Source organism: Nothoprocta perdicaria, unplaced genomic scaffold (assembly GCF_003342845.1).
Source record: "Nothoprocta perdicaria isolate Ctin4 unplaced genomic scaffold, notPer1 scaffold_75, whole genome shotgun sequence".
In the NCBI taxonomy this organism is placed as follows: Eukaryota; Metazoa; Chordata; class Aves; order Tinamiformes; family Tinamidae; genus Nothoprocta; species Nothoprocta perdicaria.
This window is the reverse complement of record NW_020456032.1, coordinates 2,187,375-2,212,488: the sequence shown is the minus strand read 5'-3', so window position 1 is coordinate 2,212,488 and position 25,114 is coordinate 2,187,375. Positions and strand designations below refer to the sequence as shown.

General features: G+C 54.8%; 2 protein-coding genes across 2 annotated transcripts in view; one reads left to right on the top strand and one right to left on the bottom strand.

Moving 5' to 3' along the window:
* Positions 1-3,124: 3,124 nt before the first annotated feature.
* Positions 3,125-5,096, top strand: SPHK1 (sphingosine kinase 1). Its single transcript, XM_026051433.1, has 4 exons — positions 3,125-3,271; positions 3,607-3,701; positions 3,823-3,938; positions 4,310-5,096. The coding sequence occupies exons 1-4, from the start codon at positions 3,229-3,231 to the stop codon at positions 5,094-5,096; spliced, it is 1,041 nt and encodes a 346-aa protein (XP_025907218.1). The 5' UTR covers positions 3,125-3,228.
* Positions 5,097-7,873: 2,777 nt separating this feature from the next.
* The window catches only part of UBE2O (ubiquitin conjugating enzyme E2 O), a gene marked incomplete at its 5' end in the record, with an annotated part of 54,893 nt that continues 37,652 nt past the window's right edge, over positions 7,874-25,114 (bottom strand). The window contains 12 exons of the mRNA XM_026051395.1: positions 7,874-9,950; positions 11,550-11,607; positions 12,320-12,523; positions 13,053-13,189; positions 14,162-14,819; positions 17,182-17,271; positions 18,513-18,635; positions 19,808-19,920; positions 20,575-20,729; positions 22,670-23,169; positions 23,945-24,095; positions 24,909-25,018. Of these exons, the coding sequence (XP_025907180.1) occupies positions 9,187-9,950; positions 11,550-11,607; positions 12,320-12,523; positions 13,053-13,189; positions 14,162-14,819; positions 17,182-17,271; positions 18,513-18,635; positions 19,808-19,920; positions 20,575-20,729; positions 22,670-23,169; positions 23,945-24,095; positions 24,909-25,018 (3,063 nt within the window). The remainder of the gene's footprint in view (positions 9,951-11,549; positions 11,608-12,319; positions 12,524-13,052; positions 13,190-14,161; positions 14,820-17,181; positions 17,272-18,512; positions 18,636-19,807; positions 19,921-20,574; positions 20,730-22,669; positions 23,170-23,944; positions 24,096-24,908; positions 25,019-25,114) is intronic.

Below are 25,114 nucleotides of genomic sequence, written 5' to 3'. Positions count from 1 at the left end.
AGCACCTTCCGCGTCGCGCTCGCCGCCGACGCCGAGGGCAACCTGCGCATCGCCCAGGCGTGGAGCGACAAGATCCGCGAGCTGGCGGCGCCGCCGCTGCCGCGGCTGCACGGTGAGTGCCGGGCCCGGGCGGCCCCGGGCGCACCGGGAGTGCCGGGCCCGGGAGCACGGTGAGTGCCGGGCCCGCCGCGCGGGGCGCCGGCTGCGCTGGGCACGGAGGGGACGGTCCTGCCCGTCCCGGCTCCTGCCGCTCTCCCCAAGGGCCCCGCGCGATGCGGCCGGGGGGGTGCCCGGCCTGCCCCCCAGCCCCGCTCCTGCTCGCTGCCCCCCTCGCGCTGGGCCCCCACTGCGCCCCCGGGCACCCCGAAGTGCCAGCGGCTCCCCGGGCTGCGCGTGTCCCCGCAGAGGGTTGCGGAGGGCTTGGGGAGGGAGAGGGCGCCTGGCTCGGCGCTGTCGCCCGCTGCAGCGCGGGCCCGGCTTGGGAAGCTGCGGGATGTGGAGGTCTCTGAGCAGGAACCTGGGGCTGCTCCGGCCTCCAGGCGCTGGCAGCTCCAAAGGCCCCGGGGGCTGCACGTGGGGGCTGCTCCGAGACTGCACCCAGGGGGTCCCTGAGGCAGGATGGGCTGCGAGCGCATCCAGGCAGGGAGCTGAGCCAGGGCAGGGGCCTCATCCGCGCTGCCAGCCCTCGGGGTGGTGGGACTTTGACCCCCTGCTTCAACACTTCAGGTTGATAAGTAGCAAAACAGCATGAACAGCAAAAAAGGAAAAAAAAAAAAAAAAAAAGAAAAGGTTCCTGGTGTCAGCAAACAGAGCCAGCCCCAACAGGCTGCATCCAGCACCCGGGAACAGCGAATCCCTCGGGACAACGGGGCGCCCTGGAGCAGGGGAGGTGGCGCCAGGCAGGCCAGGCTGCCGTATCTGCGGGCATCTGAGCACAGATGCAATTATATGCGCTGCTTCATTTATTTAGCTGTCCAGTCGCACTGATCAGACTTGGAAATTAAGAGGCRTGCGGTTAGAGGGATCCTGTCAAACCGCATTTAGCCCAGCTCTCACCACTCGTGTTTTAAAATGTGGCTCTTAAAAWTTTTTATTTATTTATTTACATGACCCACAGCTACAAAACATCTTCTCTTCTTGGTAAACAAGGAGGAAAAAAAAAATGTAATCTGGCAAAAAATGGGCAACAGCAAGACCGGTTCCCGTCTGTGCGAGCTCCACAGCTGCACGGCCCCCGGTGCCACCAGTGCCTCGTGCCGGGCGTGGGGACATGGGTGACATGGAAGGCAGAGGGCAGCGAGGATTTTGCAGGGCCTGCAGGATTCGCCGACCTCCTTGCCGGGTTCGRGGCAGAGGGGAAAGCGCCTCTGCCCGCACCCTGCGCCGCGGTCACGTGCGGTGCCTATCTCGCCGCCCGCGCCTCCCTGTGCGGGGCAGATAAGGCCCTGCGGGTCTGTGCGGAGGCCGTGCTGCCCTGCTCGTGCCCGCAGCATCCGAGCAAGGGAGCAGAGGGCGATTCCTTCCCTGCATTTATTAACGTATCCTTGGAGGAAAGCTCTGCAGCTGGGGCCGGTCGCCTCCCTTGTTTCTCGGTCCAGATAAAACCCCCCCGAGTAGTTACTGAGCGTGAACGCGCTGGGCACGAGGCAGCCCGGGAATAGGGAAGCGAATCCGAGGCGCCCTGCAGCTGCCCTCGCGGGGCCCGTGCGCGCTGGCACGTCGCRATGTGGCCATGGGGGCCGGGAGCCGGCCGCAGCCTCCAGCCGTGGCCAGCGCGGCCCCACGGCGAGCGGGAGGCCGCTCCCGGCCGCAGGGCACCGCGTGTGGCAACGGGCTGCAAGGCCAAAGGAGCTTCGCTTTAGCTCACGGCGGCTGCTGTGCGAATGGGAACGGGCACCCCGTGCACAGAGCGGGCAGCTGTGTCTGCTGGCGCTCCTGGCACGTTTGTGCCCGGTCCTGGAGCAGTGCGCGTCGCGGGGGGACGTGCGGCAGGAGGAGGATGCAGGGACCTCGCGAGCTGTGAGCTCCTGTCACCCTGTGCTGCCCGCCGGCCCCAGCGGGGATCTGGAGTCGTTCTGGGAAGTGCCTGGCCCTCGCCAAGGGGCCGGGCATTGCATGAGGTGGAGGGATGTGTCTACCGGACACCCATCCTGYGGCCAGGATCTGGCACCCACCTCTCCATGACTGTTTTCCATCCTGGCCCTGGACAGATGCCTCAGGGATGGAGCTGAACATCCCTCTGTGCTGGAGCACGTGCTTGCTGCCTTCCCCAGGCAGGAGCAGCCCTGTCGGCGGCTCTGCACGTGCTGGGTGGGAGCTTTCACAGTCCTGCTTGGGCTCCGTGAGWGCTGCGCTCCGGCCCCGGGCTCTGCATCCTCCGGGAAGGAGGAGAAGAGAGAGCCGGCGGGCGCTCCCGGGAGCGGGATGCGCCGGGACTCCCCGTCGCGGCGTCTGGCAGCCCCAGATAAGGAGGCGGGAAGGAAGGGGGGGCTGCGGGGCCACGCGCAGAGTCCTGCACCGGGGCCGCGGCCGCTGCGCTGCCCTCGGCCCCGAACCCCCCGTCCCCGGCACCCGCCCCAAGGACACAACCCCAACAGCCGTGCGTCTCCCGCCGCCCGAGCGCGGGGCCCGCGGCCTTCACACGAGGAGACCTTGAGCAAGCGCTTGGCGGCGGCTCCCGCACCGGCCTCGCGGGCCCGGCCACGCTCCGGCCCCTTCCCGTCATCCCTCCGCCCTGTCCGCTGCCTGCAGCTGCACGGCAGCCCCGGTTGTGGGGCTGGACACGTGGCAGCCCCAGCGCTGCGTGGCCAGAGAGGGCCCCGCGGGACCACGGGTGTGGAGAGACAGCAGCCCTGGCCAGGCCCCCGTTGCAGAAGAGCCAGGGCTGGGGGACACAAACCCAGGGCTGGGGGACACAAACCCAGGGCTGTGGAGCGGGAGGAGTGTCCACGTGTGCTGGCCCCGCTGCCGCTCCGGGGCTGGGTGCACCGTGGCCGGAGCGTAGGGAAGCGCCGCCGCCCCGATGAGCCGGGAATGGCCCCCGCGCGCTGTGGAGGACACGTCCCAGCCCTTCGCGTGCCCCGTGTCCCCGCGCTGAGCACGCCCTCGTGTTCCCCGCCAGGCCTCAGCTATGGGCTGCTGCCCCGGCCCTGCCGCGCGCTGGTGCTGCTGAACCCGCTGAGCGGCCCCGGCCTCGCGCTCAAGGACTTCCATGCGCTCGTGCAGCCCATGCTGGCTGAAGCCGACATCGCCGCCACCGTCTTCATCACAGGTAAACGCCCAGGGTGGCTCCCAGGGGCACCCGAGCCGGGGAGAGCTGCCTGCATGGCCCCTGCGGGACAGGGGGAGCTGGCCACGAGGACACGCGCCAACCTCAGTGCCCACCGCAGCGAGGGGCTGCCAGGCTCCTGCTGACCCTTCATCCGCTACCTGGGCACCGCCAGGCCGGCRCAGCCTCCTCCGCGGCCACTCAGAGCGGGTCTGTGGTGCCAGGCACAGGGTGGTCCTGGGTGGCACCCGAGCGAGCAGGATGGGGTGGCAGCCGCTGTCTTTGCTGCCGTGAYGGCCTGGGCTGATTCCCACCACACTCAACGCTCTCCTCCCCAGAGAGAGCCCAGCACGCCCATGAGAAGGTGCGGGAGGAGGACCTGTCGCAGTGGGACACCTTGGTGGTCATGTCTGGAGATGGTCTCCTCCATGAGGTGAGGGGGATGGAGAGGGAACGGGGACGGGAGGCGAGCGCTGCCCCCCACGTGGGTGCTGTGGAGGAGGAGGGGAGCAGGGAAAGGCACCGGAGGGACCAACGCTTCTTCCCTGGCGCAGGTGGTGAACGGGCTCATGGAGCGGCCGGACTGGGAGGCCGCCCTGACGAAGCCGCTGTGCATCCTGCCCGGGGGCTCCGGCAACGCGCTGGCCGCCTCCATCAACCACTACGCGGGGTGAGCGCGGCGCCCGGGCCCTGTGGGCAGCGGGGCCAACCCGGAGACCTTCTCCCCCTTTGCTCCTCTCGAGGCGSTGGATCTGGCACGTTTCCACCCCCTGCGCTGCTCTAGCAGCCCCAAGTCAGACCCGTTTTGGAGAGCTGCTTTATCCCCCCCAACCCTGCAAACCCAACGCCCCGCCACACCAAGCAGGGATACCCAAGGGAGTTGTCACCTGTATGGGACCCATCCTGACCCTTCCCCATGTGGCCTACACACAGGCAGAGCACAGCGGGTGCCCTGAGCACCCTGGCTGTGCTGTGGGCATCYCGGGGGTGGCTGTCGTGGGACTCCAGCCCAAACTCACCCTCCTCTCACCCACTCCGCAGCAACGAGCAGGTCTCGAAGCAYGAGCTGTTGACCAACTGCACCTTCATCCTCTGCAAGGGACTGCACACGCAGATGGACCTCGTCTCGCTGAACACGGCCTCGGGCAAGCGCCTCTTCTCCTTCCTCAGCTTCGGCTGGGGCTTCATCTCCGACGTGGACATCGCGAGCGAGAAGTACCGCAAGCTGGGCAATGCCCGCTTCACGCTGGGCACCCTGCAGCACCTGGCSCGGCTCCAGCTGTACCGGGGCCGCCTCTCCTACCTGCCCGCGGACGCTGCCGCCAGCGCCGCGCCGGACGAGCCGCTCGTCGCCAACGGGCACGTGGGCTGCGCCGGCCCGCCGGCGGGGACGGAGGCGCCGGGCGCGCGGGCGCAGGGGGCTCTGCCCGAGGACTCGCTGCTGGTGCCGCTGCAGCAGCCCGTGCCGGAGCACTGGACCGTGGTGCCCGAGGAGGAGTTTGTCTTCGTCTACGCCATCTACCAGTCCCACCTGGGCTCCGACCTGCTCATGGCGCCTGCGGCGCGGCTGCACGACGGCCGCATCCACCTCTTCTTCCTCAAGGCCGGCGTCACRCGCGTGATGCTGCTCAAGCTCTTCCTGGCCATGGAGAAGGGGACGCACTTGGACGTGAACTGCCCGCACCTGCGCTACGTGCCCGTGCGGGCCTTCCGGCTGGAGCCGCGCACCGGCGYGGGCGTCATGACGGTGGACGGCGAGGCGCTCGCGTGCGAGCCCGTGCAGGCGCAGATCCACGCGCGCCTCTGCCGCGTGCTCTGCGGCTCCTGAGCGCCGGCCCCGCGCCCCTCGCGCAGCGCTGAGCCGCGGGCACGACCCGCCACGAGGGCGCCACGGCCTTCCTCCCACTCAGGAACACCTTCCTCCTCCTCCTCCCGTAGCAATAGCTCTCAGGGGCCGGGGGCCCGCGCCGGGCGCTCTGCCCTCTCTGCACTTTATGGAGACCAGGATAGCTTTACCCCGCGGGGCAGGGGAGCCACCAGCCCCATCAGGTACCGGGGCCGCCCGCCAGCCCCTTTTCTTACTCGTTTTGTGTTTCACGTGGTACGAGGTCCTGAGCCCTGCGCCGCGCACAGCCCCGCTCCGACGCACACGCTGCGCTCACCGGCTCCGCGCCACGGGGCTGGGCTGCTCAGGACCAACATCTATGCCAGGACATCCAACTACTGTTTTTTGTTTGTTTTTTTCTTTTTTAAGAAGAGACTGTTTATAATCAAAGCTTCCCCCTAGAAGCAGAGTTTATTCTTGTGAGAAATGCAATAAAATCTACAGTTTGCAAAAAAAAAAAAAACAAAAAACTACCGGGTTTTACATCTACCCTCGACTCTCCCTCCATAGACAGATGAGCGCCTTTCCTGTCGCCCCCATCACCTCTGCCCCTTAAGCCCCTTTGCACAGCCTGAGGACGTGGTGCTGGTGCCAGCCCTGCAGCAGGTGGATAAAACAGCCCTTTTGGGATAAAAGAGCAGCATTTCAACCTCCCTTGCAGTACTGGAGTCCAAAGGGGGTGGGTAAGAGCTGCTTGTTGCCTTCATTCCGCTGCAGACTCTGCAATGAGGAGAGCCTATCCGGGGAAGAGGCGCCTGCTTGTTGGGGCTGGCAGGGGGACGCAGTGGGTATTTTTGGGCCAGGGAGGAAGGCAGCAGCCACGAACCCAGGCCCCAAAATAAAGCCAGGAACCCGGGCCCCAAAATAAAGCCAGGAACCCGGGCCCCAAAATAAAGCCAGGAACCCAGGCCCCAAAATAAAGCCAGGAACCCGGGCCCCAAAATAAAGTAGTTTCCCCCATGGCAGAGAGGTGTAAAACCAGAGCAAGGGCTGCTCTGCTGAACCCTCCAACCGCCTACCGCTGCTCTTGGGAAGAGGACGAGGAGGCTGGCGAGGAAGGACCCAAGCGCAGGCCAGAAGGATAAGAAAAAAGGACAACAGCCAGAACTTACTCACAGAGGCAAAATTTAATGGCAAGTCATCTTCCCTCCTTTATTACACCTTGGTTAGCCAAACAAAACGAAAAAAAATCTGCAGGTAAAAAAAGTTTTAATGGTCACACAGCACTTTATACATATATCGTAAGCAACCAAGCATCCACATCTGCACGTGAACAACACACCTCTAAGCATGGCCTCAATAGTCGGGTCTTTTTTTTTTTTTTCTCATTTAAATACTGTACAGAATCAAGGCTACAAACTGATTTTCTTATGCTTCTTCCCCAACCCCAGCACTTAAAACAGTTACAGGCTGCTCTTATCTATACATCACACAGTCATGTAGCCAGTTTTAAGGCTAACAATATGCATCATGCTTTGGCTTTTTTTTTTTTGTGTGTTTTTAATTTTTTTTTTTAAGGTTTTAGCCTTTTAAATTTTGTTACCCTTAAATATTACATACATACACAAAAAAATTACATAGCTGCAGTGTGCTCACCACCAACCTCTTCACCCAGGAGCTTCACATTATCCAAAGCCTTAGAAGATCTGTAAGCCTCTGTGGCTGCTGCGCGTGGGGACAGCGGGGTGGTGGCCGCAGCGCACGTCCCCTTCCAGGCGGCCCGCGGGGCGCCAAGCCCCAGGGCCTCGTGCAGCAGCTCTTGGCTACGATCAGAGGAAACAAAGACATCTCTGGGTGCAGGGGAGGCCTGGCCGGGCAGGGGAGCCCGGGGGCTCCCCGCCATCCTCCCCGCTGGGCTGGCAGCGCCACCGTCCCCACTGGAGCCCTGTGAGATGAGGACTGCCGAGAGCAGCGGGCAGGGAAAGCGGCGCCACCTCCGCCGCCCACCCCAGCCCTGGAAACGGCTCCAGCAGGTGGCTAATGGGCTGTCCCCAACCGCGTCACCTCTACCACGGGGGCCACCCCGCTCCCTGCGTGGGGAACGGGGGCAAGGAGCATGGCGGACAGAGGAACTGAGCGTCTGTAGGTCACTGAGTGGGAATATGTCCAGTGAGAGGGTTAGCGGCGGGTGGACCAAGCCCTGCTGCCTTCCCCTGCCCTCGCCACGAAGCAGCAGCCGCCCCCGGGCGCTCCTCAGCATTCCGGAGTCCCGCTTGCTCCGGGCCGCCCGCGCGGCRCACAGGGGGCAGGGAGAAGCAGCGACTCCGGTCGTGCGCTCGTGCCCAGAGCCACGTGTAGGTATGGGGTGAGCAGGGCGAGAGGCAGCGGGCGCAGGGAGCGCAGCGCCGGGACCACCGAGGCCGGCTGCTTTAGAGCCCGGCCCTGGGAGCAGCACAGAGCCCTGGGCACGGGCAGCGGGAGGAGCCGGCGGCGGCTCCGGGGCMGGGATGAGGGGTCCGAGCGCAGCCCGGTCTAGCAGGGCGGCACGAGCAGCACGTCCGTGCGCCAGGCCACAGCGCCTCTCCCTGCCACCCGGGCACCCCACGCAGCCGCCGCTGAACCCGGCCTAACCGCGGGGCCAAGGCAGCAGTGCTGGAGCACCGCGGCCCAGCTCCAGAGGTGACAGTAAGGGCACACACACAAAGAGACTGCAGCGAGGTGTCCTGCCCAGGAGACCCTGGCTCTGATAACTTACTGCTTCAAAGTGCTCAGGGGCCCCAGCTGAGGCAGCTTTCTTGCTGCTGAAGCATGGGTTGGTCTTGCCAGCCCTTTCCCACGGTGACGTTCCAGCTCTGCAGTCCAGGCTGAGGATGTTCTGCGCTGTCCCCGCGCTGCTATGTGGGATTCGGGACAGGGCAGGGAAGGGCTGGYGAGGGAAGGAGTTGCTAACAGTCCGCAGCAGCGTCTGATGTGCCCCAGTTACTGGCTGAGCAACAGCACAGGAACGGTCACAAACTGCTGCTGCTGCAACAGGACYGGGTGAGGAGACAAGAAATCCCTTCCCCTCAGCAACCCTGGCTCCAGCAGCTCCGACATACCCATCTACAGCCCAAGGCTGGAGAAGCAGCAGGCAGAGCAAGCTCAACACCGGGACGAGCTGCTAGATCTACAACACACCCAAGATCGCTCTTCACCTCCTAGCCAGGCGAGGCTGAGATCGCAGGGGCACCTGTAGTGCTGTGTGACAGCCACGACGGCTGGGAATGAACGATTCAGATACCTAAGCAAATACCAAGGGCAGAACCCTGAATCCTGTGTATTTCTAGAAGACAGGCATGCATGGTAGGGAAAGGGAAATTTGCCTTATTCTTGGAGAAGAAGGGGGGATGCCTAGAATTGCTTCYAGGAGAGCAAGCAGAAGACACAGAACCAGATGGAAACCCCGCAGCACCATCAGGGCCAAACAAGTTCTAGCGCAGGGCTCTCACTCTGCTAATCAAGTCCCCATCAAGAACCTTGTAGCTATCAGTGAACAACTAAGACTACAGCAACTCTGTATGGTGGAGACAACTTCAAACACAATCCAATGTCTAAGTACATATAAGCTGGGGTAGACTTTATAAAACCCATGGTAATGCAGAGGGGGGGGAAAAAAAAAATACTGGGAGGGCATTGCCCTTCATCTCCAGATAGTTCTCCTGGCTGGAACCCCAACAGAACAAACTGCTGGGGGTAGCGCTGGGTGGGAAGAGTCTTKGTGTGGAAAGGTGCCCCAAGATGAAAGTGCAGAGGGAATGTGGCTGCAAGACTGCTTCTGTGCAGGTCTCAAATCTTACCATTGCAGGATCAAACTCGCAAGAGGAGCACGGACATAGGGCAGGGAGGAAGGAAGAATGGCTGGGGGCAAAGAGTTATTCATGCTTAGACAACCTTTCCTTGGAGGAGCAATCAGGCCTACCACCTTCTTTGGAACAAACCAAGCTGAGGAAGAAAAGCTGGAAGGACAAGCCAGTTTACTGGTAACAGTGTTTGCCAATTTCCTTTCTGCTGCTTTCCCTTCTCCCCTGCACCTGCCTGTCCCTAACCTGATGGTTTATTTGTCCTCTGTCCACTCTGGGATATTGGCCCCTGCTAAGGCAGCCCGGTACTGCTGCAAGACACCACGGATGCTTTTAATGAACCCCTTGGACAAAGGGAAGAGGGGGAACCCAATATCGGGGTAACCGCTCTTCTCTGGAAGGAAACTCCTGTAGCTCTTCCTCCTTTTCTTTGGTTTCACACTAGGCTGCAAGGCAGAGTCCTGAGCAGCCTTCCCCTCGTCCGTTCGGTCTCTGGCCAGGTCTACCTCCCTGGCTTGGCCTGTGCTCTCCGAGTCTGAGTACTGGTGGAGATCACCGGCGTTGGGCGTCGAGGTTGTGAACTCCGACTCATCCAGCTCCTCCTTCCCATCCAGGGCCGAGTCGGAAAACTCGGCGGCCGCCCCCTGCTCCGCAGAGCTGCCGTACTCCCCCAGTAACTCGGCGCCGTCTCCCGGGCTCTCGGAGAGCGTGCCGCACGCCGACAGCAGCGAGGTGGAATCCGCCCCGTTGGCCTGTTCGTGGCTCCGCTCCACCAGCTCGTTGGTCTCCAGCCAGGACTCGATGCGGGACACGAGGCGCCAACCGTTGCAGCGGAAATGCTCGCGGATTTCGTGCTCAAAGACTTCCACGGGCCTGCGCAGCAGCTGCATCATGGACTGCACCACGCGGATCAGGGTCATCTCGTTGTAGCAGCGGCTGTTCTCGTAGCCCTCCTGAAGGCCACGGTCGCTGTCAAACCCTGCCTCGTTGTAATAGGGCTCGTTCACCAGGATAAGACCTGCCAGGAGAAAGAGAGCAACAGGTTAGAGGAGGAACTTTGCTCGGAATCGTTATCTGCAGGGGAATTGATTTTTCCAACGTGTTTGAGGTTCGAGGGTCACTGCTCTGTCTCCTCCAGCACGCTGGTGCAAATAGCCCGCGGCTGGCAGCAAGCRGCACGGAGAAGGCACTGCAGGGAAGCTGTGCTTGGACTTCARGAGGCCAAACAGGACAAGTGGGAATCCACAAGACTGATATCACACAGGAAGCACGGGTATGAACAGGTCTGCGGCCTCCTGCTAGGGGCTGGGGTTCTCTTAGATCCTGCCAAGGCACCAGCATCCAAGATCCTTGGTGGCARGCACAGGCTTCCACTGGGATGATGCAAGGTGCAAACAACAAAGTGCAGGAAGCCTAGAGGAAGGGAAGGAGGGAGGTTTTACAACTCCCTTCCCTCCCCTTCCGGCAAAAAACATTAGAAAATGACAAGTGAGATATAAATTTAAACATATTCAAAGCTTTCTCCTCATTAAATACAACTCTTCTCTCCTCTTCATTGGAAGGACTAAGCATAAGTAAACGCTTTGGATCCTACTGCTTCTCCTAGCAAAGGCCCCCCGATAGAGCAGTAACAAGATGCAGTGAATTTACAAAACAAGAGGCACTGAGTTTGGTGACAAGTCACCCACACCATGCTTTCTCCTACCTGTTTCTAGCTTCATGTAGCTACACGTATGGCATCCATGCTGCCAGCCTGCTGGCAGCCCGCCACAACCTGCATTATTGCTGGCAGGGATGAGCTCATGGGTTTCTCAGATCCCAGGCAGTGGGAAGGGGAGAAGAAATTTGTCACTAGGAAAGCATTCAGCATTTCACCTTCTAAATTTAGATCTTCAGCTTTGTAAATAAGAAAAGGTATTTCTCACGGTGATCTCTCTCAAAAGGAGGCTACAGGCAGGCTCTGAGGCTGCAGAGGGCCAGGAGTGGTCTGCTCATTCAAGGAAGGAGCCTTTGGTCTGTGCCAAATGTTTTCCCAAGCCACATTCCTGATCTGTCTGGTAGGAGGGTGGCCTTGGGGGAAAACACTTCATTTAGCTTGCCTGCTCTCAAACCAGACTGTGGCASAGCAAAACCCTAAGGCAGGAAGCCCTTAGGCAGGCCCAGACACACCTCTAATTATCCAGCTTTGGAAGCCATGCAAATATCAGCATTGTGTGCAAAAAGAGATCCCTAATGCAGAATGGGCAGCTGACTCAGGACAGAAACAGCCCTGTGAAGGAAACAACTTAAAGCAACTTTAACCCTCTAACTCCAGTAACTGGCTGCAGATCCAGCACTTCACCTTTGCCAGAACAGGCAAACCACCCCCGTGGCTCGCTGCTGCAGGCAGAAACGAGAGCACGGTGTCAGAGACCCAGGATGGAGCCAAGAACAGGGCCAGGAGAAGCACGTGCATCCTCTTGGCCTCCTGACTTGGAGAGCTAAGGAGAGGATGGTGCTTTGTCCCGCCAACCGAGCGCCCAGCTGGGAGCGGGTGACCCTATTTGCCCCCACCCCACAAATCTCCTCTTCCTTCCCATGGCCTGTCCTGTTCAGCAGGCTCTGCAGGAGGATTTACCTTGGATGGAGATGAGCACTTGAAGGAGGCTGGATTTACTAGTCCACCTTTCTGTCCCCTGAAACAGAGACAAATGAGTCACAAAGGGCTGATGTAGTCCTGGTCTGCTGCGTGTGTGAGCACTAGGTGAGAACAGGCCCCAGTCTCCAGGTTGAACACACGCAGATGGAGGTCTCGGGGCTTGCAGTCCACAGAAGGAATGCGACACGTTTGTGTCCYTGCTGTCCCAACCCAACCCTCCATCTCTTTCTGCTAGTCCAGGACCATGCTCAGCATCCCACTTGGACCKGCAAGCTTGTTGCATCAGACACAAGCTCCAATTCCCCCAGTTTGTCTACCCACAACAGCCACCGTTTCACCGGCTCTGCTTGTTCCTAATCTCCTGCTGGGCTTTGTGCCACACTCAAGGCCACATCTAAAGTCTGGGTGATGGGGACTTGACCACAGCAGAACAAGTCATAGTTTTGTTGACATCTCTTTTCCCTCCTAGCTCTTTCCAATCATGACACAGTCTGGCTGGTCTGTCCACAGGCTTCTTCATCAAGATCGGATACRCAATGGCCAAAGTCAACCCCAAAGGAAGCCAAAATACGCTCGTTATCTACTCCAGGTATCTAATACAGCCCAAAGCCTAATGCCCTGCCCATTTCAGGCACGACCTGAGACTAGAAGTCACCCGGGACTTTTGATCTGGCAGGAAGTGGCTTGTTCTGAGAGCTGGCCCTGTGGCACGACAACCATTTCCCCCGGAGGAACGAAGGCAGCGTTACCTTGCCTATCCATGTTCCCAGGAGGCTGACACACACTTTGCCATTGTCGTACAGGTTGGGATTCAGTCTTCCACTGCACTGGGAGAGGTAGCGGAAGAGAGGTGGGACAGCAGGATAGATGTTGGGGAGCTGGATGTCGAAGAGAAAGAGGCCGTCTTCGTAGGGTGTGCGTGTGGGCCCTTTTATAAGGGCTGAGAAGAGATCCTGTCAAGAAAAGTAACATAAATATGAGACGCTATGACACTGAGACACACTCTTGCCACGGTAAACTTGTGGAGACATGGGAGCTATAACTAAGCCCTAATTGTGGGCCTGCAGGRTCAGTTCTCACAACAGTTAAGGGCATTTTTGCTTAGAAGCTTCATTTCTACTACAGCCTCGTGACAGATCCAGTCTCTGAGTCTGAAGCAGAGCTTTAGAGGAAGGTCAAGCACCACTGCTCAGCCTACTGGATCACAGTTTGCTGGYTGCCCACCTGCCTTTCCCACTTGGCACGACACACAGCCCAGTGGACCAGAAGGCCGAGACGGGCTCCTTGCTGCGAGGTCTGTAGTGCTGTCACCACGGTTCGTCTGCAGGAGCAGACCTTCGCGATAATTAAAGCCTTATTTAACAGGCTGCACGTGTTCATGCACTTTCAGTGCAAGGGATMAAAGCTAAGCAGGGAATTCTACAGCAGGCCAGACAGCAGAGCACAGCACCAACACACAAGCACTCAAGTGCCAACACTTGCCATTCGGTCCTCAAAGGTTTTGACCATGATGCCATCAGGGAGGGAGGTAGCCAAGAGAGCCATCTCCTTCCGCACGGTGCTGAAGAACTTCTTGGCTTCTGGGGGCTGGAACTCCATTTTCTTGAAGGCATGGGTATCTGCAGGGCAYGGAGCACAAAGAGATTGAAGCCTGCCTTTAGGAATTGCCACAGGCTTTCTGAATGCAAGTTTTCCCACATTTTTAAGGTCATCATTGGGAAGAAAAGAGTGGAGAATACCAGCAAACGAGGCTTCAAAAATACCTCCTTGAAGACCCTTGATTCTTATATCAACAGGAAGCACTACAACTTCTCAAGCTATCCCAGCTGCTAGGTCAATCCAAACCAATTAAAGTTGCTCTGGTGCAACATTAAGTTAGAGATTATTTTTTTCCTGCACCGCACAGCGGCCACAACCTGCACCTCCTGTTCTCAGAGCTCCACACAACATCACCCCGCACGGCAGCCTGCCCCACACCCAGGACAGCAATGCACCCCAGAAGAGCCTTCCCTCTGCAAAACCTGAGCGCGGCTCCTGTCTCTATTTCGACACACCTGCTGGTTCAGAAATTTGGCCACCTTTCCCCCTCAGGTCTGGCCTGAAAGGTTGCAGCACCTTGGACTCTGCAACCAGATGCCTTTTTTTTTTTTTTTTTTTTTTTAAATTTTGGGCTGTTTAAAGTTGGTGCAAGTGAACAAGGATGCTCACCCACCAAGGATGCCCAGGACAAGAGCACCAGCTGTTTCTGTTCAGCTTCTCAACCAACTCATCCCTGCAGCAAAACCTCAACAAACCCTGGAACTTTAAAGGCAGTATCTGCAATGGAAAGCTGCTGATCTCAGAAGCCCTTCCAAGCTGTTTCCAAACAGACAAAAGGGAAACATGTTTCGGACTTAGGAAATACTGGCAGCATTTAGAGATGCCTCCTAAAAGCCAGGTTTAGTCCCAGAACAAACTGTGCTGTAGAAAAGTTGCCTTTAATGCATTCTCCCCAGTTAAGCAACTGGGATAAGGGCTGGATAGGTGCCCAGTCTAAAGTTTTGGAAGTTYTGGAACAGGAGAAAGGGGCCTGGCCTGACATGGACACTCACCTGGAGCATACTCCAGCACAGAGAAGACCTCTCCCTTGGCGCTGGTGAAGGTGACTCCGGGCTTGCCCCCACTCTGCTGGCAGAGCACTGGTGTCTCACTCGGCCACTCCGACCTCACTGGTGTCTGCGCCTCTGCTTTCTCTTCCTTCTTCTCCGTCTCCACCATGGCTTCCATCTTTTCCTCCTCTGCAATAGCCACATTATCCAAGGTTTTCTTTAGGTTTTCCTGTAGCTTTTTAATGTCATCCAAGAATTTCTTCTCCCGAGTGGGTTTTTCCAGCTCCACAGTTGGGGATGTGGGAGAGCCAGTCAGCAGCTGCTCCACAGTCATATTTTTCAGGCTTTCCAGGATCTTAATGGCCTCTTTTAGCTCCCGGAAGCTCTTTGGAGCCCCATCCTTACCAGCTTTCTCTGCAGCAAGGTCTGCAACTGCCATAGCCACAGCTCCCTGGACTTGTTCCTCTACTTTTTTCACCTCTTCTGCTGGTGGCTCCTCTGGCTCCAAGTCCTCAATTCTGGGGTGCTCATCTTCCATGAGGCCGTTGTCTGTCTCCCAGCTGTCACTTTCATCCTCCCACTCGGAGGATGCCCCACTGGTGCTGCCATCGACGGAATCATAATCCGACTCCTCAATCTCTGACTCAATGTTGTACAAGTGCTGAAAGAGATCAAAATTACAAGAAACACCAATGCACTTAGGACTAAATCACAGACTTTGTTGGGCCTAAGTGTAGGCACATCAGTCCTCCCCATGGAAAAAGAGCTACCAGGTAGAATTTGCCAGTCGCCTTCCATCTATACTGAGTTTCATCTATATCTGATCCAAGTAACATGCTCCCGAATGGCCTGCACAGATTGCAACTCAGCAGAGCCCCATCCTCCACCTTTCCAAGCGGGGAAAACTAGGGCGTTGTGGGAAAACTAGGGCAGWTCTAGGTGGGCTGCAGCATTCCCAGCAGCTGGAATCCAGCTGACCAAGGAAAGCGTGCATGCACCAGCAGCTGCAGAGATGTCAGAGGGTTTTCCAAACGCAGAGCTTATTTAGAAGATACTACCTGATGAGTTAGCATTTCTGGTCTTGCTTCAGTGCCAGCAACTGCACTGGCTCAGAACCCCATTTGGCTGTGCCCATGCTCTGGGCTTCCACAGGGACAACGCTGGAACTGGGAAAATAATTTTACCCCAGCTCTCTCCTCGCAGGGCACAGTAATTGCCAGAGCTCTGCTAAGCTTTTTGAGTTGTTGTGCACCGTTGTTGCTTAAAATTCACCTGGGTCAAGGAAACTGGAGCTGCTGAACACACTCTTATATAAAAYGCTCTCTGCCCTTCCCCTTGCTGGAAGTTGGACCTGTCCTCTTTCCATCTAGTCCTCTCTCTCAGGATTGCACTAGGACACTCGGCCACGTCATTGCCAAGGTCTCCCTTGCAGAGGCCAACGTGCTCACTGCAGCTCCCAGCTCTATCACGGGGCAGGGGAGCAAGAACAACTTGGCTATAGGGGCATTACGAGATGGAGCATTTTGTCCACAGGCTTTTGCTGCTTGAGTGGCAGCCTAGGAACCCTCTTCATCTTGCAAGACGTGCTCTTGACGCCAGAGGCTAAAATCCACGGACGCTCAGTCCTCTTGTCAGAGCCTTGAGCTGAACCAGCTCTGTTCAGCCAGGCCTGTGCCACCCAGAGACAGGAGGCAGCAGGGTTAGCTGGGTTCAACACAAGTGACTGCAGGCAGGAAAAGCCATCAAAACTCCTGCCCTCCAAGCTAATCCGAATCTGAATCAGAAAGTTAATTAGCCAGTTATGCCATCTTTATTTTTAGAGCTGAGAAAAAGCACCCAGACAGCTCCTCTCTGGGCACATGGACAAGCATTGATAAATCCCAGTTTTACCAACTGATAACTCCTGCTGCTGACATTTCCCCAAATCCCATAACCAAGTAGACGAGCAGAATCGAAGGGACTGGCGTGACACAGCAGGAGCTGCTGCAGAGCCCCGGCGAGAGAACAGCCCTTTGTGTGGAGCGCACATCAGAGCTCCGATTGTGCCCTGATCCGAGCACATGTGACAACAGGGGGAAGGGAGACAGCAGCCGGCTTTGTAACCCCCAGCCCGCTGCCATAGAGCGGCCATTGACTATTCTACTGTAATTAATGCAGAGCTGCTTGGCTTAAAAAGAAATCTTGATCAAGTGCTTCCACATGCAAATGCATTTCTGCAGCACAGGCAGCAGTGTTCTCTGCCACACTGATGGGGACGGGACCCTAGACAAGGTTTTCTTCTGTCTTTARGCTGTCTGTCTTAATTTGAGGCAACAAGGAGAAGAGACATGGGATTAAAGCGTATGCAGAGCAGAGAACATTAAGAACCAGTGCAACAAAACTCAAAGACAGAAGGCAAAGAAAAAGGACTCAATGGATTAGCAGTGTGATTCTGCCTATATTTTTAAGCTTATAGTCAACTTCTTTCCCTCCAAACCCTGGGAGATTATGGTCTGATGCCTAGGTCAGCTAAGGTCACRGTTTGTCTTTCCAGGCCAGCTTTTGGGGGAGCTTCTTTAGTCATTTCCCAAGTGCGACAGCACAATCTGCATTTTTTTTTTTCAGCAGTGACTTTTATGGACAGTGCAGTAAGCCTGGTCTCAAATCAGGATCGAGGAGCACTGAACTTTGCACTCCCCTCCCTCCTTGCAAAGCAGCAGCTTTGGAGACCAGGAAAAGGGTTATGGTCAGGGCTGCAAGCYGTGCTGCAAGAAAGGGAAGCGTGTTGCCCGTATCTGCTTGGCCACGTTTTTATTTATTTTTTTATTATTCAAAAGCAGTGAACATATTCAGTTCCTCCATCCTGCTGAAAATGAGCAAGGRTTTTAATGTGCTAACAAAAGAGGAAAGTCACCCTATCATATGGAAAGGATAAAGCAAGACACTCTAACATCGGGAATCTCTTGGCACTCAGGATTTAAAACTAAGACTTGTCACTCAGAGACGAGTTACAGGGATACCACAAGCTAGAAATACGACCTCACCTGAGGCAGAATGATGGTCTTGGAGTTATCAGCCCACACCACTTCCACTTTACTGCTGACATCCACACGAGCTACTTGTCCAACCGAAGGCTGCAGAAGCAAGAACAAATCGTCAGTCCCAGGCATTTGCAGAGCAGGAAGATTGAGAAACCTCTCTTTGAGAAACAACAGCTCTCCCACTGGCATTTTGGCCAGAGAGCCTGCTGCAGCAGAAGTAACAGGAATCTTGGGATCTCACGGGAAGGGAGAAAAATCCTGCACAGAGAGTTTTGTTTTTAATCTGAGCTGACAAAGGTAGATGCCCGTTTCCTCAGCCAGTTGCCAAAATCATAGAGATGAAGCTGTGGTTAAACTTCCTCTGCAGGACACTCGTCCCCACYGAGTCACTGACAGACAAGGAAAAGTCACCCGCACTCCCAGGAAAGGGAGCAGGAAAGGAGCAGGGCTGAATCCTGACCCGCATCGGAGCCATTCCAGGGCTAGGGGCTCTGCCAGGCAGCACCACYGGGTGCTCTGCCAGGAACGGGACCAGAGCCCTTCCCCTTCCTCGGAGCAGGCACGGGGACCACGCACAGGGACCAGAGCCCTTCCCGTTCCTCCGAAACYGGCTGCCCTCTAGCGGGATGCCAGGAAGGGGCCTTGGCGCTGGGCCAGGCAGCAGAAAGGGCTCCAGGGCCYGGGCGCAGACGTGAGCAAACACGCSGCAGTCGGCGCAGGGCACGCACGGCAGCTCTCCCCACACCACAGGGAGAAGGTTATTTGGGTCAGCTGAGCCAGCACAGATACCTTTCACACTGCTGAAACCAGAGTCACAACAAGAGCCATCCTAAACCTTTTAACCCTTTCTAGGGCAGCCATCACCAAAGTCGAGGGTGTTGCAAGCGCAGTAAGGAAGCCGTTCCAAAATTAACTGCTCCCTCTCGGCCCTCACAGAAGATCAATGAATTCAGCGATTCAAATTAAATGTGTATGTGGCAAGTCAGAGGAAAAGCAGAAGCCAAGTCTTCAGTTGTTGCAAAACAGGTTTCTCCAGCTCCAGACAAACCAACCTTTGCATGTGGCTCAGGGAGCCTCGAAACAGCCTCATGTTAGTATTTACTCTAACACTGGAAGCAGGATTTAATTAGAAATAACCAAACTCACATTTGATTCTTGCCTCAATTTTGGTTTATCTCTGCTACAGCTTCAGTCACCATACTCAAAGGACTTCTAGTTTACATCTTCACTAGCCATAGAGATTATACGTTCCTCAGGCAAGCATGGCCAAGGCCACGTGTCTCAGGAGCAATACCTGGTGACAACGCAGTCACACAAGCACGGGCAGGACTCACCTCATCCTCATTAGCCGTGGCTCCCTCGGAGCCGATGCGAATGACGATGTCAGTGGTGCGGAAGCGGAAGTCGGGGTGATCAGCGATGTCGTACACGCTCACGTCCTCCTCCTCCCCGATCAGCTGCGGGGGAGACAACACAAACGTCAGCCCGGCACGCAGCACTGCTCAAGGCTGCCTTCCTCACAAAGCGAAGGGGTTTTTTTGCCAATATCCAGTTGGTCCAACAGCCTGCAGAGCTGCTAGYGTCACCTCTTTCCATCTCAGCCTATGGCAAATAGCTGCTGCTGTGCTGCACTGCCAGGCACATCAAACAAGGAACAAAAAGCATAAAAAATAATAATAGTAATAAAAAAARTCCTGTCTCCTGCTTTCTTACTTCTCCTTGTCTTTTACTTCAGGCCCCTTGCTTTTTATTTCAGGTTTATACCACTACGATCTACTTCTTTCCTTTTACTTCAGGCTCCTTGCCTTTTATTTCAGGTTTATACCACTATGATCACAAGACAGAACAGGATTCTACACTTTTCTGACCTCCAATTTCTCAAAGACTTCAGGAAAAAACTAAAGGACAGCATTTACTTTGGAAATAATCCAAGATAACAGGAAGCTTGACAAAAAGCTTGTCTATTGATAGGAAACATCTTCCATTTGATTTCTTTTGGAGGAAAAGCACAAGGAAGATGCAATGGGGGTCAGAGTGGAACAACATTCCAGACGAGACTGAAGCCCTGTTTCTAGTGCAAGGGGCTGTGTCAGTCAGGACGTTGAGAGCTGCACACCAGATTTGAGAGGAATTGGGACAGCACRTCTCCAACTAGTCCACCAGGAGCTGAAATACAGTGCTCCAAGGGTGTTAGGGGAGTGACCTACAAGCAAGTGACCTACAAGCAAGACTGCAGGCAACACTGCCCCTGTAGAGACAAGCAGGACAACTACAAATTACAGATTCCCTTTCTGCCATCTAGCAGAGAAACAGAAGGGAAAAATCCTTAGAGCAAACATGAGAAATTAACAGTCTGGGACTACTCCAGTAAAAGCTTTCATACATATCAGACCCTACAGTTGATTGTGTCCTGTGAATCTCTACTTACACTAACCTTGGGGACATCTAATGTATTAAGTGACACCGTCTCCAACAAGTCTCCAAGGCCCAAATAGTATTCCTGTTCCCCTTCAAGGAACAGGAGCTAAAGTTCCCAGGTTTATCTGGGAACTTTTGTGTGTTTGTGTTTGTTTTGTGGCTGCTTCTCCTGGCTGCTCTCAGAGCACAAGGCACTGGCTACTGCACTTACCTCCACATCATCTCCAGTTGGTTTCAACTTGAACCACTTCACCATGCAGGTGCGGCCTATGTGGTCACCAGACTGCACTACTCCATACACGCCAGGATCCTGGGAACTCTGAGCTTTTGGTCACCACGATAGGAAAGATAATAGACAAGTTAAGCACAGGAGCACAAACTTTACACAGCAACCGAGATCGCCAGTCCTAAACTTCAGCTGGAACCCTCCCTTTGTGAATGGCATGAGTGTTTTTCCTACAGAGGACAGGTTTGACTCTTCCTTAGTGAAAGCTGCGCTCAGTTTAAGCCACATGATTAAGCGAGGACAGAAGATGCAATGATGATAAAACAAACTGAATGGAGAGGGTGAACATGTTCATTTTGTGACCCCTTTTGAGCTCCATTATCAAGAGAAAAAACACGAGTTCAAGTGCAGGAAAGGAACAAAAACACTTTGGTGATTTGAGACGGTCAAGGAAGGGACACCACCTTGGTGCTTGCTCTCTAGACCACCTGCAGGACTATTCAGACTGCATCCAAGTTTAGGGACAGGTGACCAAGAGCTCCCTGCCCACCAAACTCTTCCTCTAGGACTGGGCCTCCCACAACAACTATGCTCCTGAATATGCTCCGTGTCAGTCCCTTGCTAGGCTCTTGTACCTACTTCAAGCTATTGTGTAAAGCTACATGTACCACAGATCCAGGCTGAAGAATACACTGCATTTAAGCAATGTTCACCCCTGAAGAGAGCACGATTTTGATTTTCACACGCAATACCTCTTTTGTCCACCACAAAATCCCCAGGGCAGAACTCATTGTTGTCCAGATGATGTACTGGAATCAGCTCGTTGGAGCGAATGTTTGTCTCCACGGTGCCATCCTGCCACATCACATCAGCTGAAGTCATCGTGGTCACCACCTCAACAGCAACCCTGGGAACACACAGAGGCAACAAGTTACTAAAGGGAAAAAAAACCCARAACAACCAAACACACACACACAAACACAGCTCTTGATCGAGGCAGCATCATGTTCTGGTCCTGAGATGGATCTCAGCATTTCACAGCTACACACAGTAAGTATCCGCCAGGAARGTCCATGGAGTCTGAGGGGAAAAAGCTACGCAGCAGGCTCCATTTTGACAGGTTCTCAGTCACTGCAGATGTAATGTGGCTGCCAGCAGGTACTGCAGGAGGATTTGATTTTCAGGGATTCGAGGTTACGTGCATTTTATTCCCAGTGAAGCAAGTTAAGATGACTATGAGCACCCTCYTTCTACACCTGATGGACAGACAAGGCAGAAGCTCCAAGTCTTTCTGAATCTTCTCTAGCCTGGCAGTTCTGAGGAGTCTTTGAAGGGCATGAGACTGCAAAGTGAAAATACAGCAGCAGTCTTTCTTTCAGCCTTTCCAAAAAGAAAATGAGGCATTATAGTAAACATTAGTAGAGTAAAAGATATTCTATTTAAAGAGGAAAAGTTTGCTGCCCAGCTTACACACAGAGGTAAGGTTTGAGCATATACACACACAGGTATGTGTGCTGCTCAAAGCTGAATCCTAACCTACTGATGCTCTGACCAGCCCCACCTGAATATCCAAACAGCCCAGGTTTCTCAACCCAAGCCGCAACCAGCTGCCACAAATGCCCTTTGAAGTGTCAGTTGGTTTGCATATATTTTGTTTCTGAAAAACCCAATTTCTTGCACCTTGTGACACAGTCATCTCCAAAGTGTCTCAAAAGCAGAACTTCCTTTCTTGTACTGATTTGCCCAGATGCTGCACAGGGACAGAGGTCTCTCCCCTTTGTCCCCTTGAAGGGAGCCTTAGCAAAACCTTTGCTAAAAGCACAAGCACTTGGTAGGAAGATGTGAAGGGAAAAGCAAGCTAAGACTCAATTCAACACACTTGAATGCYGCTGAAGCTTGTGACCTTCAAACACAACTTCTCCACAACTCCCAAGGACTAAAGGAACACTCTTCTAGCACACAGGCAAAGATGAAATATCCAAGGAGATTGGGAATACAGTTCACTGCATTTTCACACCATTGGCCCACTCAGCCTGATAACATTTTTTTTCTGGGAGGATTTTCACATATCTCCTTTATTGATTTCTGATGCTGGATCTGTATACGACTAAGCAATGCAAGGAAGTCAGCAAGAGAGGCTAGCCAGCTGCCAGGTGTGTCTGCACTGCCCTTGGAAACACTTCAAGCACTCTCAAACTTGGGAAAAGGCAAAAGTTGCCGAGATCCAGTTATTTCCAGAACGTTCCCTCTTATATCCAAGACAGGGACACGCAATGCTCCACTCAAACTACTAAGATGATTTTCTATGAAGCTCTCAATAGGTACTTTTTGTTCATTAAACAGATACTCTCTTTCCCTCTCCACCCCAAAAAAAGTCTATGGAGCTGGGTAGGGATAGAGCACAAGAACCCCTACCAACAGAGACCTCCTTGTTCATCTGGAGATCACCCTCCAAGAATAAACTGTCCATTCATGCTACCACAGCCTATTCACCCTGCAGAAGCTGCCACACAAGGTAGGCAACTTGTGTCATGTATAAGCTACATAGTCTTTATTTACCTGTCTGCTACGCACAGAGAGCCTAGCGCAGCCCAGATCTCTGTCAAAGCCCTGAGGCACAACTGGGATAGAAGAGGATCAGTGTCATGTCACGTGCATCAGGAGCTGGACTGACACCAAGCACATTTCACACAGGCCATTGCACAGTCATCACAAGCTGACGGTTGCTGGTTACTGCTGCGCAGCGTCCTGGCAGCGCCCAGCATCCTTCTCCTCCCAAGCCAGGGAGGCTGTTTACGCTACGGAGGTGTTTTGGCAAGTACACCACAGCTTGGAAACCCAGCTCACCTGTCTCCTGGCTTAAACTCTCGGGAAACCTTAGTCTTCTTCTTCTTGTGCTTCCGCTTCAAGTTTTTGATGGAAAGAGGAATGCTCTTCTTGCGCCCCGTGCCGCTGCCGCTCTGGGATGAGGCGGTGGAACTAGCAGAAGAGGTGACAGAGCTGGTGTCATCGGTGTCATCGGCTGCCTCATCATCAGCATCTTGCTCCATGGACTGAAGCCTGTAGTCGGATGACCCGTCATCCTTCAGCAGGAATGGGGGCTGCTGTTGTCGCGCTGCTCCCCGTTTATCCTTCCCTGTTTCTTCAGGTTGCTCTTCCTTTTTCTCCCCAGCGCTGGCTGCATTGGTGGAAGACTCCTCCACCTCACACTTTGATCCAGGCTTAAGGTCCTCTGGTTTCTGGTCAGCAGCTGCAGCGGCCTCTTTGTCAGGGGCTTCAGTAGTAGCCTGAGACTCTGGGGAGCATGACATGATCTTCACTATCTGCTTCTTCAGCAGCCTCCTCACCTGTGGAAAGCAGGACTGGGTCAGATAACAGGCCTGCACACTAGCTTGGTACAGGGCTCTCCACACACCTCCACACACTTCACCCGCACCAGAGCATCCTGCAAAACAGCGAGTCATGTTGGCAGTGGTGGCACCTTAAAGCCCTCTCACCTCTGCTCGGCCCACAAGCAAATACTGCCAGTTCTTATGTATCAYTCTACCAGTTTCTGCTCTTTATGGCATGCTCATTTTAAACATGCTCTGATCTTTTTGTTATGGAGGATCCAAGAGGTTTCCCAGGTTATTTATACAATAGAGCACTATGCAGGAAGGTCACCATCCATACTGCTGTTTTCTGCTGTTCTGGGAACCAGCATGATCTACAGCCAGTGTGTAGAAACCACAGCACAGCTGAGGGGACACAATTTTTCTTGTCTCACTGTAGCCTGGGCTTAACTGAAGTTCAATCCCACAAGGAAAATAGGGTCGTTCTAATGAAAGTGATCCATCTATGGGACCAGTTAGAGCAGAGCTGCCCCTGCAAGGCAACATCTCTGCGTTCAAGGGTCCTGTCCGTGTTCTCTGGTGGCATGAGCTGCTTGTCTCTCCCAGCACGGTGAGATTGCTGCAGAGGGTGATTTCGCTGTAAAGAGCTATGGTGGCTTGTTGCCATCAACCACCACTTCAGGAGTCACATTTCACAGCCATGTGACCGARAGGAAGGTCTTTGCTTTAAAAGCCACTACAGCCAGAAACGCACAGACAACTCATACCCCCCTCTAGCCCCTCAACGTACCTTTTTGGCAACTGATCCTTCACCCAGGACACAGTTCCTCTCTGGGCATTCACAGGTGATTTTTGCAGGTTCCACCTTGTCAGGGAACACATAGAGGCACCTCTCCCCGAGCTGTCTTTGGGCATGGTCAAAGCACCCCAGCCGCTTGACCCTAGTAGAACATGAGGACAGCTGTGAGCAATGTCCAAAAGCAGCCACAGAAGCTGGCAGCGAGCAGAGCCTTCCCAAGGCTGGCATGCCCTTCTGCCAACCATGTTGCTTCTGGGGTGACAAAAGGCAGCACAAAACACYAAATCTTTTCTATGCACACAGTTCTAGAGGAGGAATAGGAAAGGTCACCAGGGACTGGGTGGGGATAGACAAAGGGTTCGGGTGGGACGCCAGTTACTACTCCTCTTCCAGCCTTCCCACTCCCAGCGAGAGCTGCCAAGAGGCATTTGAGGTTGGCATTGTTTTTTGCTGTCACTCAAGTGCTTTTTTCCTCCTGCTCCCATATGAATTGCAGATGGGGCTACGCTACATTGTGCGATTGCTCATCTTGCTCCCTTTTTTGAATTTTGCCCAGTTCCTATTTGTAGCAGCTGCCTGCAGAGGGCACCAGATGCTCCTTCAGTATCAGGCCAGATCCCACACAGGACGCCTTGGTTACACCTCTTTTTTGTACACACACACAGGCTGCAATCTCTGTGCAAAGAAGGAAGCTGTTTCCAGACACCACTTCCCTCCATGTTGACTGCAGAGCACTTTGAGGGGACAATGTAATGACAGTCCCATGATGGTAATTCACATCTCTGCTAAGCTACTTTGGAACCTACCCCATCACCTCTCTGGAAGTCTCGAATATATAGGGACACAGATMGGAGAAAAATCACTGGAAACAGTAACTTTGACCTAGACACATCACCCAGAGTTTGGGCAGGCTCTGAAAACCAGAAGTCAAGAAGAATTTTTCAAACCATCTCACCTGGACAGGTTCTCCTGGCTGATTACTGAAGGTGGAGGGCTCACACTGTCAGTACCTCCAGGACAGAAACTTTTAGTGATCCAAGTAACTTTCAGTTCTACCACTTGTACCTACAATGTAAAGAGAAGGAGGTTATTTTTTTCAGAAGCTTTCTTAGATCAGTGTCCAYGATCCACAAGTTCAAGTGCAGGAAAGGAACAAAAACA